The sequence below is a fragment of the Dermacentor variabilis genome, chromosome 5, assembly GCF_050947875.1.
Source record: "Dermacentor variabilis isolate Ectoservices chromosome 5, ASM5094787v1, whole genome shotgun sequence".
In the NCBI taxonomy this organism is placed as follows: Eukaryota; Metazoa; Arthropoda; class Arachnida; order Ixodida; family Ixodidae; genus Dermacentor; species Dermacentor variabilis.
In genome coordinates, this window is record NC_134572.1 from 134775509 (window position 1) to 134789774 (window position 14266).

At 43.9% G+C, this 14266-nt stretch overlaps 1 protein-coding gene across 7 annotated transcripts in view; it reads right to left on the reverse strand.

Moving 5' to 3' along the window:
- The window catches only part of LOC142581972 (uncharacterized), a 570107-nt gene that overhangs the window by 347584 nt on the left and 208257 nt on the right, over nt 1-14266 (reverse strand). For all 7 annotated transcript variants that reach the window (XM_075691408.1, XM_075691413.1, XM_075691407.1 and 4 more), the window contains one exon: nt 11811-11883. In XM_075691408.1, coding sequence (XP_075547523.1) covers nt 11811-11883 — 73 coding nt within the window. The remainder of the gene's footprint in view (nt 1-11810; nt 11884-14266) is intronic.

The window sequence follows — 14266 nt, forward strand, 5'->3', positions numbered from 1 at the left end:
CAAAGACCAGCCCGTTGTATGAACAATCGCTCCGGGTTTAGTCTTACCTTGTCCGCCCATTGTTTAACAGTTTTACTGGCTTCAAACACAAATTGTGCAGGAAATCATATTTTTTTCTCTTGGAACCAGTGCCTTCTAAACGTTAAGAGCACATCCAGCACATGGGCAAAGGATACAAATAAAAGGGCACCAGATGAGGAACGTACCACGCTCTAAAACCTCGCCTCATAAATATGGAGCACCAAATGAGGCCGGCTTGTGCGTCAAACATCTCGTTTTCGAATAAAATACGCCTGAGCCAACTCTCACGCAACGGCACCGTGACTTCTTTTGAAGATTTAGGTCGCAGATAGCGATAGCTCGCACTTGCTGATTTGCAATGACGGGACCGGAGCCAGTTCCATTCTTAATCGGAAATACGTGCTCCGCGACGACCGAAGAGCTAGCGCGCATCTTTTGTATTCCAGGAATGGACGACCCAACCGATCCAGCAGAGTACTATACTGAAAGCAGACTTTTCTGTACACCAAGGAAATGTTAACATCGCCAATACGACTTGATTGATGTGGCTCCCACGTTCCATATTTGTGTGTTTTATTCAAATGTAAATATAAACAGCTGTTGCCACATATTCTTCAAAGGCCGCATGTTATTCTACGTTGCAAAAAGTCAATTGAACTTATTACGGACATTGGTGAATGACGTACAGCATATGTACGAAAGGAAATAAAGAGTTAGCAAGAGCACAGGTAAACTCGTGCTTATAAACCCCGTTTTGGTCTCGTAACATTTGTATGTATGCTTTATTTCCACAAAAACTAAATACAGCTTTGCGGGGGTAAAGTGGGGGAAAAAGCTGCTCGTAGCAGCTTGGCTAGCCCCAAATACCCTTAAAAATACAAAAAGAAAATAAGGGAGCAGCAGCGCGGAAATACAGTTTTCCCAAGTACACACATATTCAAGCATTACAACATATCATGCACACGCATCGCAAATCAGGCGAGGAAAAAAAATACAACAAAAGCAAGATGTGAGCAAAAACACGAAATCTCACTGCCCTTCAAAAGCACACAGGCATTGTACAACTCACATATGAGAGAAAAAATCAAGAATATCAGGTGGAGAACAAGTTGCAATATCAATTTTATTAACAATAAGATCGTTTAATAACCGAGGTAGTCTGGAGCACAGCATTTGTGATCCATAGTTTGTGCGCGATTTTGCTACGTGCCAGTACTCTGGCTTTCTTGTGCTGTATGGAGTTTCGTGTAGTTTTAAGTTAGCCATAGAAGTAATGTAGTTGATGTTCTTTTTCTGTTCATTTTTATACGCAAGCACTAAACGATACTTTAAAAGGGCCTGTACTTTCGGTGTGTTAAGTTTATGAAATAAATAAGCTGAAGGGAAATCATATGGTTTATTGCAAATAGCGCGAAGAGCCTTCTTTTGCAGTATGTACAGCCTGTTGATATTTGTGTCAGAAGTGGTAGCCCAGACCGAACAACAATAATTTAAATGGCTGAGAAAAAGTGAATTATATAACAAGCCCTTAATAAAGCGAGGAAGATAGTTCAAGGAATAAAATATTCCAGTGATTTGTGAAAGCTTACTAGCAAGAAAATCTATATGGCTCTGCCACGTCATAGTATGATCAAAAAACACACCTAGCGATTTTACCGAGTGTGCAAGTTCAATTTTAGAATTGTTCATTAGCAAATCTTCCTCTAGAGTAACTTGCGTGTTCTTAGCGCGAAATAACACCGCCTTAGTTTTTTGTGAATTGATAGTCAAACCGTTGTCAGATGACCATGTGTATAGTTTATTCAAAACTGCATTAGCTCTTATAATCAATTCGGCAGGGCGGTTAGATGAAAAGAATAACGTAGTGTCATCAGCATAGATTACGTAACGCGTATCGACATCAATGTTTACTAAATCCTTAATAAAGATATTAAAGAGGAGGGGCCCAGGATTTATACGCAGGATCTGTAACATATTGCAGAAACACGAGAGATTATATAACTACAAATAGAAAAGTAATCGCATATTATTTTCGCAGAGACGCATCAAGCCAAAAACAACAAACAGTTGTAGCTGTTCAATTCATCACATTTCGAAATGCATTGCGTAGGGCTTTACTTCTATTTCCCGCACAGAAAGAATGAAGTCTCCACAGCAATGAGACAGGGACATTCTTGAATGGATGCTAGAAATGCTTGATCATAACAAGCAGTATACATTGAACCACGAATTGTAGTGATTGCCTCAACCGCGTACTGTTCTTCGAGTTCCCAGGTTGATGAACCGATCTTCCTCTCGAAAAGTATTGCTTCCGGCTCAAAGTATATGCTTCGGGCAGCATTTCTCAAAAACGTAACTTCGACAGCAGTGACTATTGATGTGCAAATGGTTGGTATGTAGCGCCGGGCACCTAGGAATACAACCGAATATTCTTGGTCGCAAAACTCAGCATCTTAAATGAGCCATACATGGGCATAAAAAGAACGAGCAAGTCTTTAGTGTATGTACGTACATTTGGCATTCCTGTTCTAAAGCACTGTTTGCCGAATTGCGTGCCATGACCTGCACAGGGCTCTGAATAGATTAAGTGCCGCTACAGAAAGGGGACGTAGGAAAGCACCGCGAGCTGAATATATTGCGAACTCTGCATAAACACTTGCTGCGTCATAACTATGGTGTGTCCTAACCCTGAATTCTCGAGCCTCGAGAATGTCTGAGCATTTCCATCGTTTCGACTTGACTGCTCTCTCACAAAAACGTCTCTTTAATCGTGACAAAGGTTCCTCAAACCCTTAGGCATAGGATTGAGCCCTATTTCCCTCTTTCCTTCGTTTTGCCTCATCTTCTTCGTTCTACCATTCGTACCGTCTCTTAGTTGCCAAGCAAATAAATAATAATTAAAAAGGTCGCAGAATTGCGAAAACATAGCTGCACGAGTCGCCATATCATATTTTATGCTGTTATTCAGTATAATGATACCAAGAGTTTGAAATGGACGCGTGTAAAGAGCTACGAGTTGAACCATTAAAAGGACACAAGGCAAGAAGAACAAGAATATTTACGGATGCCTCTATTGTTGATTCCTTGAGTTCCACTCTTGAGCTTTCTTCAAGGCAAATCCAAAAAGAAACTGCGCTTCTAGTATTACAATTTTTTTGTGCCAGTATCGAATATATATATATTGGTGCCAGTTCCATTGAATAAAATATGCTTAGCGTACATGGGTGGACACACAAACAAGTTGCGTTTGCTAGCACATCACTTTCACAGATCAGAGCACAGTATGTAGTTTTTTACTCGGTTTCATGTCAAAATCGCTATAGTTCAGTCACTTTGCAGCGTCATTCGCTCCATGTAGTATGCCAGTGCGCGGTGCGTGTCGACATTCTACGCTCGTTCGCTCTACAGCGACGACACTCGGTCGCAGTGCGCGCTGGCTTCTCTGCAGTGATGCTTAGTCTACAGCGCGTTAGGCTAAAAAGAGAACCGCGAAAAAAAAAATCGAAACCCAGTTATAGTGAGACAGAATGAGAAGGGCGGGAGGAAAGGAGGCTGGTCGAGAGAGCCACGATCGAATCATCGCTCACCGTGGCCCGAGTGTAGTGGAACAACGATCGCGCGTTTGGCAGAGCTGAGAACTAGGCGAAAAAAAATCTATACAGAAAAACCCGAAGCCCAAGCTGAGGACGACCCCAGTGGTGACATATACGCTCGCCCCGACCGGGCACTCTGCCGTCGACAATCCTTTTCACGGCGTTCAGTCCAGTGGCGATCCTCTTTTGAATTCGATCTCAGCGGGGGATGCTCCGGAATAGCGGGCCTTTCAGTCGAATGCCCTGGCGGCAGCTGTGTGATCGGTAGCATTTAGGGACGAGGCCAGCCCCTCAGTCCCACCCATTCCTGGACTCACTGGCACGCACCAACGAGTATAACGGTGGTATTCACTAATTCCGGTTCGTTCGATCCACTCAGTAGGGCTTCGGATATCGTGTTTGCGGTATTGACTGTAGTGAGCAGAGGTCACAATACGCTTGTAAACAGATTGGAACTCGCTCTACCGATCAGCTGAATCAGGAAGCAGACGGGGCAGAAATTTTTTGTGCTGTGATGATGCACAATTTTGCAGTAAATATGGAGTGGCTAAGGAATTTAGTGATTTCCACAGAAAGTCTATCCTCTTCAAGCCATAGGTGACGTCCTTGAGGTGGCATTTAAAACTTTCTTTACCCGCAGAAGCAGCTGTTGCCGCCACCAAGTACGATTGCTGTTACCGTAAAACATGCCTCGCGCGCATATTATGTGTCTGTAATATTACTTACTTCCACGGCAACTTACCTGATGCTTCCACTGACGAGCAATGGTCAATTTTGTGGCTCGTCATGTTCTTAAAAAAAGCATTTGAACAACAGACCTTCCTCACTAACATCCTTTTGGCAAACGATGCACTTACGAGTTTTCTAAATGTCGCCTAATAAAAGCCACTAGATATTCAAGGCACAGCTCTGAAGTGGTTGCGTTTCGGTATGACCTTCAACAGTATTTACCTCTTAATATCTCGATACGTAGTGCTCAGCAAAACTTGAGAAGCGATAGCTTTTTGATAAGCAGCACACAGATTATGAAATTCTCTCAAAACTTCCTTCTGAAGAAGAATAAACGCTGCCATTGCTTCGGCCCATCTTCACTGATGCTTCACTTAATGACGTAAAGAGAATCAGGACAGCGCCTGCCCTTCCAGAAAGCGCACCCTCGTTGCGGAAGCAAAGTGTGTCTGAAACGCTCAAATTGTCCATGCGCTGAGCACTACATTCGTTCCAAATACTTCGAAGCGGGGCATGCGTGTGAGCGAGCCTGTATATTTAAACCGAGGCTGCGTAAGAAATCAGACGCCTTCACAGAACACTGTCTCCACACGCAATAAATACATAATCGTTCACAAATAAGACGCTATTAGGGCAATCTATTCAATCCTTTATGGACGCTCACTGAGCTTTCTATATCAATAGACCCCGACTTCCGTGTGATGCCGCCACTGTGAATAAAGGACTGCCATGTTCTACAAATCCCAGTTGCACCGTCTCAGTAATACATGTGTTCTTTTAGGGGAGTTACGTGCACTGTCAATTACCACTTTACGGAACTACACATCAGCCTGCATAGCAAGCAAGATGTTAAGCACTAGCGCGCCTCTACCTCGTCTCATCTTCACTTTCTGTCGCTAAACAGGGGACGTGCAAGCCGTGTCAACACGACTCTTCCTGTGTGCTTCAATGTATATACGATGAGAGGTTAATTGATTTTTCCGTTCCTAAGACTTGAATATGACTTACCATTAGAAATAAAACTTGCAAGAAACTTAGACGTAATATGTAAGCACTGCTTCTTCTCTAACAAAGCATTGTCTAGATTCATTCCTGTTAAACTTTTTTTTTCTTCAACACATTACGTTTTTTCCTTTACTTGAGTTTGTTGCTTTTTTTTTGCTGAGAATTACGTTGTGTATGTCGTTGTGAAAAAAGTGTTTACTAATTTAGTTAATGTGGTGTGGCAATAATTTGTATTCTTTACCATAATAGTTTGTACATTATTCCCAACAATTATTTGCATTGCACTGGTTACTTGCAATTATGGCTATCGGTCAAAATATCTCCGCATGAACTTTTCCTAATCATGTGATAAAGTTTGCTTTGCTTGCTTGGTTGAAATAAAGTGTCACTATCCAGCCTTGTTATACTTTAGCGACCGATTACCGGTTCTTAAAGGGAAGCTGAAGAGTCTGTCGAACTCAATAAGACGCTCATATACGGATGCGGGAACCTTATAAACCATGTAGGTAAAATTTGGGGGTTTTTTTTCAATTAGGAGCGACGTAATCGTCAGTTAAAATTGCTCTGTAGCTCCGCCCCCCGTCGAATGCCGCGCGCTGCTGCTGACGCTGACGATGCGAGCGGAGACCGGAAACCGCGGTGTTGTGACGTCAACACTAGTGTTCCGTTCCTTCGCAGCCTCCGCGACCGTGCCTGACGGTGCTTGTTTCTGCGTGCGTGCCATCGTAATCTGCTTCGATCGACCCTGCATTCTTTTGTTGGTGCGTCTGCGTGTATGTAGAGTGGTAGTATACGGCCAGCCCTGCAATTCGGCCTGCGCAGTTGCTGTATATGGCCACAGAATGAGAGAGGACTACTTGCCACTAGCAGGCTTTCTAAACGCAGCGCGAAAAGATCGGAGCAACGAAAACAAAGACGGCACGAGTGCGGACTGACTGATGATAACTGGTGTTGGAAGGTCTTATGAATACACGAACTCGCCCAAACCTGGATTTTGATTTACTGCGAGCTCCTTCGTGTTAGCACGCTGAACGGAAAGTGCATGTTTATCTCCCGCCTTTGACGCAGCTTTCGTCGCAAAGCGCCGCGAATTTTCTATTTGCACGTGTGTTGTAAAACAGCCTGCATGCAGCTACCATAACGCAGTGCAAATGTAGAGTTTGCATGTGCTGGAAAGCCGGCGCACGCCAGGACGCTACGCTCCCCCCTTCTCTCGCGCACAGCGAGAAACCGACCGTCTCACGTAGCCGACGGAATTCGCTGCCTTTACGACTTCGGTTACGAGTAGTGTGCGGATGGCGCACAGATGAAGGTCACTACACGTACTGCATGGACCGGGAAGCTTTTCACGCGTTTAAACCGTCTTTGTAGATTGCCGACAGCTTTGGACAGTGCACAAATGCCGACGATCGCATCCTCGCTTACGTTCCACGAGGAGCCATGCAGGAACACAACACTACAGTTGTTTGACCGGAAACGAGCTCACTAGATCGGCGAAAGATCGGCGAGATCACTAGATCGCTTTGCAAAAAACATACTCACCAAAGAGCATTTCCAACACGAGGAGATACCAAGACTTCGCTTTCCTTCGCGTCGAAAGCACTGCTCGCACCAGCATCGTTTGCTTCTTCGAGAGGCCGGCTCTTCGCAATCAGCTCGTACATATAGGGAGTAACGCCGAACTCCTCAGAAAAACGCAGTCTCTCTAAATTTTCCATTACCGTCTCAGAAAAACAGCACCAAACTACCTGGCACCGCGCTTCATGTGTAGCGGCAGCGGTCGGTTCGGACGAACACTAGTGTTGACGTCATGAGGCGCCCGACCAATCACAGGCGGAAACGAAACGCGCGAGCTGGGCGTGTCCGCTGCTGCACTTTTCGTCGAAATAAAATATATTTGCGCTTTCTTTCGCTCAATTTCGATACGATATTCGAATTCGGAGGGTTGAAAACCATTATGTACAGATGTTCACTCATTTTTTCTGGAAAACCTTTCAGCTTCCCTTTAATAACGATTTTCCAGTAATACTACACAACGAACAATTTTTTCCCTGCAGATGATCTTCGTTTACTGACTCGACAACAGAAATATTTTTATGAAGGTATGACTAAAGATCTGATATGGAGTGTCGGTAAGCACGAAGAAACGATAAGCAGGACTTATGAATCACAAGAACCTAACTTTCCGGTGGGCGAACTTGTGCCTTAACACGCTAAAGTCGCAACAGTTGTGGCGAGAACGGTAGTCGGCCGTCGAATCGAAGCACACCACTGTAATCTCTCCCTTATGTAAATACCAGCGATCATACAGTGCATAGCAGTCGCAAGACTCCGCGCTGATTCAAAAACACACAGGAGCGTTCGCTGAACCATGCGAACTGATAGTGACAGACACATCCCACTAACTTTAAGCTTTCTCTATAAGTATCGCCAACGCTCACAAAGGCTCAAGCAAAGCAGTGACACCTCTCGCAAGATCAACGACATGATAGCATCAATATAGTTAACCGAAAACTATCACCCTCCAAGCAACGCGGCAATATTAATATCCATGTGCGTTATGTTCGCTGTTCTAAGGTTGCAAAAAAAATAACTTGCCAATCATATCATTAAAACAAGGAGAAGAACGTATCCGACAACAAATCCTTTCGATTGGTTCATCCGCCGTTTTCAATGCACGCCACAAACTTAATATCGAAGCTACGTATGACGTATAAACTATGAAGACTGCTGCAGCACAGAATAATAAAGCCGTAAATCTTATAAGTGGCGCAGAGTGTTTTCTCAAGCGAAAGCACATCAATGCATTTATTATGTACGCTCTTGATATAAATCTTGTTGCACCTCCCCTTTCTGGCTCTCATTGGGCGGCGAGTTATGCCACCTGTGGCGCAGCGATCCTATCACACGTGGCTGCAGAGGCCCCGGGTGAATAAAACCGGTCGGCAATCGGCGGTCGCCCAACGTACGTCTTCGCATCTTCATGTGAAATGTCATTGAACATCTGGATCACCTAATGATCTTATGGATTAAACCATTTCGCCAAAGTGATAATAATTTATTCAACGGATACACGGTGGATTTAGCTGCCAATTCATATCTTATGTGCTCGCTGTCTCGTTTTGCTTTACAGAGTGGCTTATTCAATTTTGATATGTATGGCATGGCAAGTACTGAACTTCTGATGCCACTTGGAAGTTGTAGTTACACTTAGAAAACGCTATACAATAACAAACTATCACAAACCTATCCGTGCCTCAGTCTAAAAAGTACCTATGTGGCGCAAATAATCATTTTTCGGATATGCTAGTATATTTCGTATAGCGGCCCATACTATTTGAACGCGCCATCAATTTGACTAAATTAATTATGTCGTGCTGCTGTATATAACGAATCAGATATGCAAATACGGCGATTCTGATTTGCTGACAGTGTAAGATTCTTGCTTTTGTGTGATGACGCGTAGCAGCCTGGCAACAAGTGATAATAGGAACTAAGGACGTGGAGGGTATAGTTGTTGTTAGGAATACCAACAATATTTAAAAATTCTGCGCTAGACACCCACATGATCAGCTTATGTCATTACGCTGCTTCTCTCATGCTAAAAAGACCATGACATATATTAATGACAGTCCCAACCATAGTCGTTTGCGAATAATGCGCTCAAGCACTGAAGACGAATAGATTTTAGCCCTCGACTGTCTACCGTTTTCTGGCTTGCACGCGATAACTACCATACAAAAGAAGCAGTATTTGCATGCTGTTCATGCTTACGTATCGCCCAACCTCAGTGAAATTTGCGTCCGGTCATGGTTCGGAGCTAGAGAGTAACGACACTTTTTGTCTGAACGATTGGAACACCGCATAATTTGGCAAATATGTTAGAAAATGGCATGGAGGCTCGTTTCTGGAGATACTGTAAGAAGGAACTAGAGTTGAGAGATGTGCAAAAATGTGCTCAGACAAAAAGTTTCAAATAAGCAACAATGCTCTTCTATAAAAAATACCACTCAGGAAGTCCTGCTTTCAAGCATTTGGAAAACACAGTCAGATAAGGACAAGAATGTTATACTGGCGTTCAATATATATATATATATTATACGGTATATAATATATAATATAAACTATATAATATAAAATATGAGCAACTGGAAGAATAAATACACTCGATATTTATGCCATAAGTAATATATTCCCCAGTTCTTTTAACAGAAAAGTAAATATAAATACAGCGTATTCTTCCTCTTTTTTTTTTTTCAAGAAGGCCCATGCTAACAAAGAAAAAGTAAAAAAACGGTATAATAAACAGGTACTTAGGAAGCAAGCGGTGTGTAATCTCTAAGTGTTTTGATTAATTAAATAAGGCAGCACTAAAATAACGCAGCATTAAAATAACGCAGCACTAATCTAACACTTCCCAGCTTTCGGAAAATGCAACGAGACACCGAGAAATGATACTAAAACTTATTTTGTGAAATGAAATTTTAACCGAGAAGTATGAATATGCCGGGACAGTTGGCTACACGAAAACGGGGCATAGCACGTACTAATACGTATATACATTCTTTCTTCCGATGGTCGATCTTTGACTGGATTTCACTTCTTGAAAGTCTGTGCTTCTAACATCCGGTGTGTAAACTGTACAACGTTAAAACTGTACTGACGCTCTGTATTACTGCGGTTTTGGATTTCATTTTCTTGTACTGCTGGTCACGTGTTCTAGCTTTTAGTGTTGTTACAACTGCATTGGTTTATATTCTGTGTATTCTCATCTGGTAACATGCTGCCATCTTCTGCTTGGACATGTGCTGGTCGGCAGTGTTTTACACGGACGCTAAAATTAAAAAGAGAGTTCCTCTAGACTATTTTGCGTACGATTAAGAGAGCTTTTTTATAGAAACGACAATAATTACGCGCACAGCAGGTCCCATTTAGGCTTCATCAAATGTTCGAAAATACATTCGCCATCACTAATATTATAGATTGGTGGCGATTTGTATAAAAAAATTATACCTATATCAGCCAGAAAGCGTTAATACGTACTTAAACATCTTACTGAGTTTTGTCAATGGAAAATGCAACACAATCACCTTACAGCGGTGTGACGGGGATATATAATAGCGTTTCTTGCCACATTTTGACCACGTAACACATGTCGCACAAACAGTAGGTGAAACGAACGCATACACCTCCAGGCGGTGTCGTCCATTCTTTTTCGCTGTTTATCCTTAAACCAATTTAACACTAATATAAAATGTAAGCAATAGTTACACCATATTACCATGAACAGTAAACACTGCAGATTGTACACAGACAGAAAACCCTCCAGGTGAATGTCCACCACAAGAAATATGATAACAAAGCTAGATGATTTTATCAAAAAATAAGTCAACTTAAGAAAGGAAGCAAAAAAACAAGAGCATTTACGCCTCAAGTAAAAACAAAAAAATAGCCACCAAAGAAAGCACTCAAAGTGGCGTCTCTGAATAAATAAAGAAAAACTATGTGGTATTTTCAGATACAAAAAAAAAATAAGAAAGGTCTACTTTGATGCTTATTGCGTTGAGAACCATCGATGCAATTAGGTGTGCCTGATGACGGCTCAAATTGAACACGTAGTTATTTCTTTAAATGGATGGTGACGTTGAAGCTGGGCGGTAAAAGGCAGTTGACTCGAAGGCTTGTAACCTGTGAGTGCTGAAAACTGTCGGCTGGATTGAAGTTACACCACTGAAATTGCAAAGGGCGGTATCTGCTCTCCTCTCTAGTTTTGCATGCATTTAATTGTAGCTGTACGGATACGATATGCAAGTTTAAGATACACTGAGCAGTCCTGCGCAGCTGGCATTTATTACAGACATGCGAGACAATTAAACAGACCAAAATCAATATACATTCAACCTGCTATGCTGAGCAAGCGACACTGTAGCGGGCCAGCATTCTGCACCCAAAAGCTCGGCGCGGAGTGAGAAATCGCACTTCACACAGCATTTAACGACGTATCCGGATGCTAAATAAAGCTATAGGTTTTTCTTCAAATACGTCAACGGTCATTTATCGTTTGACTCGTTGTTGTTGTCGTTTGTCACGGGTTCGTTTTTGTTACGACGAGGAAGAGAAAATAATGAGGACGAGGCGCTAATGGTGGTCATCAGCCCACGGCGTCAGCACTTCCTCGACACTGTACGCAGCACCAACGGAGACAGGGTCGCATGCAGCATGCGGATGGGTATGAGCAAAACGCCATTTGTGCTTCGCGTGTAATGTACGCTTGACAGCAAAGGAAAACGCACGCACGCACGCACGCACGCACGCACACTGCAGCAACAACACGAACGACAACCGAGTGTTTATTAAGCCGCAGGCTCCGCGCGTACCATTTCGTACCAATTCTACATGCATGCCCTGTTCGAACAAGGCCGTCCTCGTTAATGTCGCAAGAATAAAGGCTCAGACACATACCTTCGTCTTCGCCGACAGTGACCACCCGTGAGCTGAACTTGCGCCGGACTCTTTCTTTGCTGGGACTACTTTCCTGGTTCGCAGAAAAAAGAAGAAACAGATAACACAAAGCAGAAGATCAAGCGACCCGCTGAGTTCAGATTGCAGCCAGAAAGCAGAAGCTTTCGGCGCCACCGACAAGAACAGACAGGAAACATTAACGCACACACACACACACATAGGAAAGCAAACACGACAGCCGGGGACCAGTTCTGAGATTCTTAGCGTTTTATTTTGTTTTCTTTCTCCTACGATTGCCTGCGCAGGTGAAGCGCCAGCGGTAATTACAAGGGCAACGAAAGCAGCGTGGACGGGGCAGTGCACAGCTTGAACGCTGGCGGGGCGAAAGTCAAACGAATGCCCGAACAAGCCGACCGGGTGGACCACGGCCGCGGCGGGTGATCTATGGACTGCGGCGAAGAGGCATCGACAGTCCCTGGAAAGCGGCGCTGACAACTGTGGTCGGGCCCACCCCGCATAGGCGGTGCGTGGAAGGGAAGAGGCGCGAGGTTTTTGCCATTAACGAACGTTGAAGGGAATGCTCTGCTATAGTCCGGATCTGAAACCTAAACTTTCAGACAGCATGGCGAGCGGAGCATGATCCACGTGAATCAAATATCCTTGCTTCTCCGCAAATCACGATGCATTGCTGCAGGAGATAATTGGCCGTTTCTTTGTGGTGTTCTGCAGCTGAACGCAAATGTTCTATTTTGGTTATATAGTGACTGCGCCAGCTGTACAGAGTGTCCCTCGTAACTTGAGCCAATAATTTAAATATGAAAGGCGCGTCGGAAGCGAATTGAACTGAACGCATAAAATTCGCAATAGCCTATAGTAACTCGGGCGTCTTTTTGGTTTCCCCGTAACTCACTAATTAAGTGTAATTACCAACTCTTTAAATTATTGACTGAGGAGCCCAAGTATGATATCCAGATTTGTAGAGTACCATCAGAAACCAGCGATCGAGTTCTTTCATGTACAATACATCTCACTTGAATGAGTGAGGGCAAGGTGCAAAAGACCAGGACTGAAGAAGGACACAAACGACAGGACCGGCGTTTGTGTCCTTCTTCAGTCCTGGTCTTTTGCGCCTTGCCTTTACTCATTCAAGCATGAACCAACTAGCCCAAGCAAGAGTTTTACTTGAGCATTCATCTCACGTGGTCCATTTTTCCGGATTGCAAAGAAATCCCGCGAAATATGAAAAAAGCCACCTGATGGAGCGCTTGCGCAGTGGTATCGTGCTGCTCTCAAGCGTCCGTTCTCAAGTGTGCTCCCAAACGTTGTGCGTACAAACGAACGTAGCATTCAGCAGGGTGCGCTGCCACTTAAAAGGCGACAGGGCAACCGTTATCGCAGTGCAAGCGATAACGGTTGCTGGCGTAAACGCACAGCCAACGCCTGCCTCGCTGCCCTGTCGCCTTCTAAGCGGCGGCACACGATGCTGAATGCTACGTTCGTTTGTACGTGTAACGTTTGGGAGCACTCCAATCACGGCGTGCAAGCGAGCACGTCATGTAGTACTTTTTTGTTGCATTTCGCGGGCATCTGCAGGAAGCGGAAAACAACTAATACTTAGAGATAGAAAGTTAGAAACTGTTTAATCGGACGTTTCTCAGACCGCTCTACAACTTTCTAATTGAATTTTTCTGCCTAAGTTCGTTGCTTCGGAAGTTGGTTAATTAATCTTGACTATTTATGCAATTAAGCAGAATAAGAACACAGCGTGACTTGCTCCATCCAGTAGTCTGCAACACGCATTTAGTCGCGCCGTCTTGGAGTGAATCGGCATATTTTTAAACTCTGCCTGAAGTTAGCTGAGACAGCCTGTATATTCTGACAGGCGTAAAGTATGGATGTGCTCGTGAGGATTTAGATTCATGGACATTTATGATAACTGAGGACAGGTGGTCCGATATGCTTAGTCCTATGTCCGACTTAATCCGATCTCCCTAGGCGGCATTGAGACTAACAGCGTATGCGCATTGCTTTGAGAGCTTAAACTCTCCTATCAATGACCGTGCCGAGCTCGGGGTGCGATTTGGACAAGCCCTCCCCGGTGCCGCTATTACTGATACACCACCGTACATATATATCGAGTTCCGCAGACATTGAAAAATACGCATTCTTTGTATAAAATTTATCAATGCCCACTTGCGACCCCCGCAAAAACGATAGGTCACCTTGATGGCGGACTTGTTGGCGAGAGTGATATATGAATCGCTTTTTTATTTAATTCCTTTCAACTCGCGTAAAGCTAGGACGTTTGCACGCTATCGTTGGATCGCTTCGGCGTCTTCTTTAAGTCTAACTATCGCTCTTATCGAAAGGTCTATGCCCTTGATCAATTCAAGCAGGTTGTACGCCTTTATATAAGGCACACGCTGCTGGCAGGACACATATCGAGCTGCACGTTT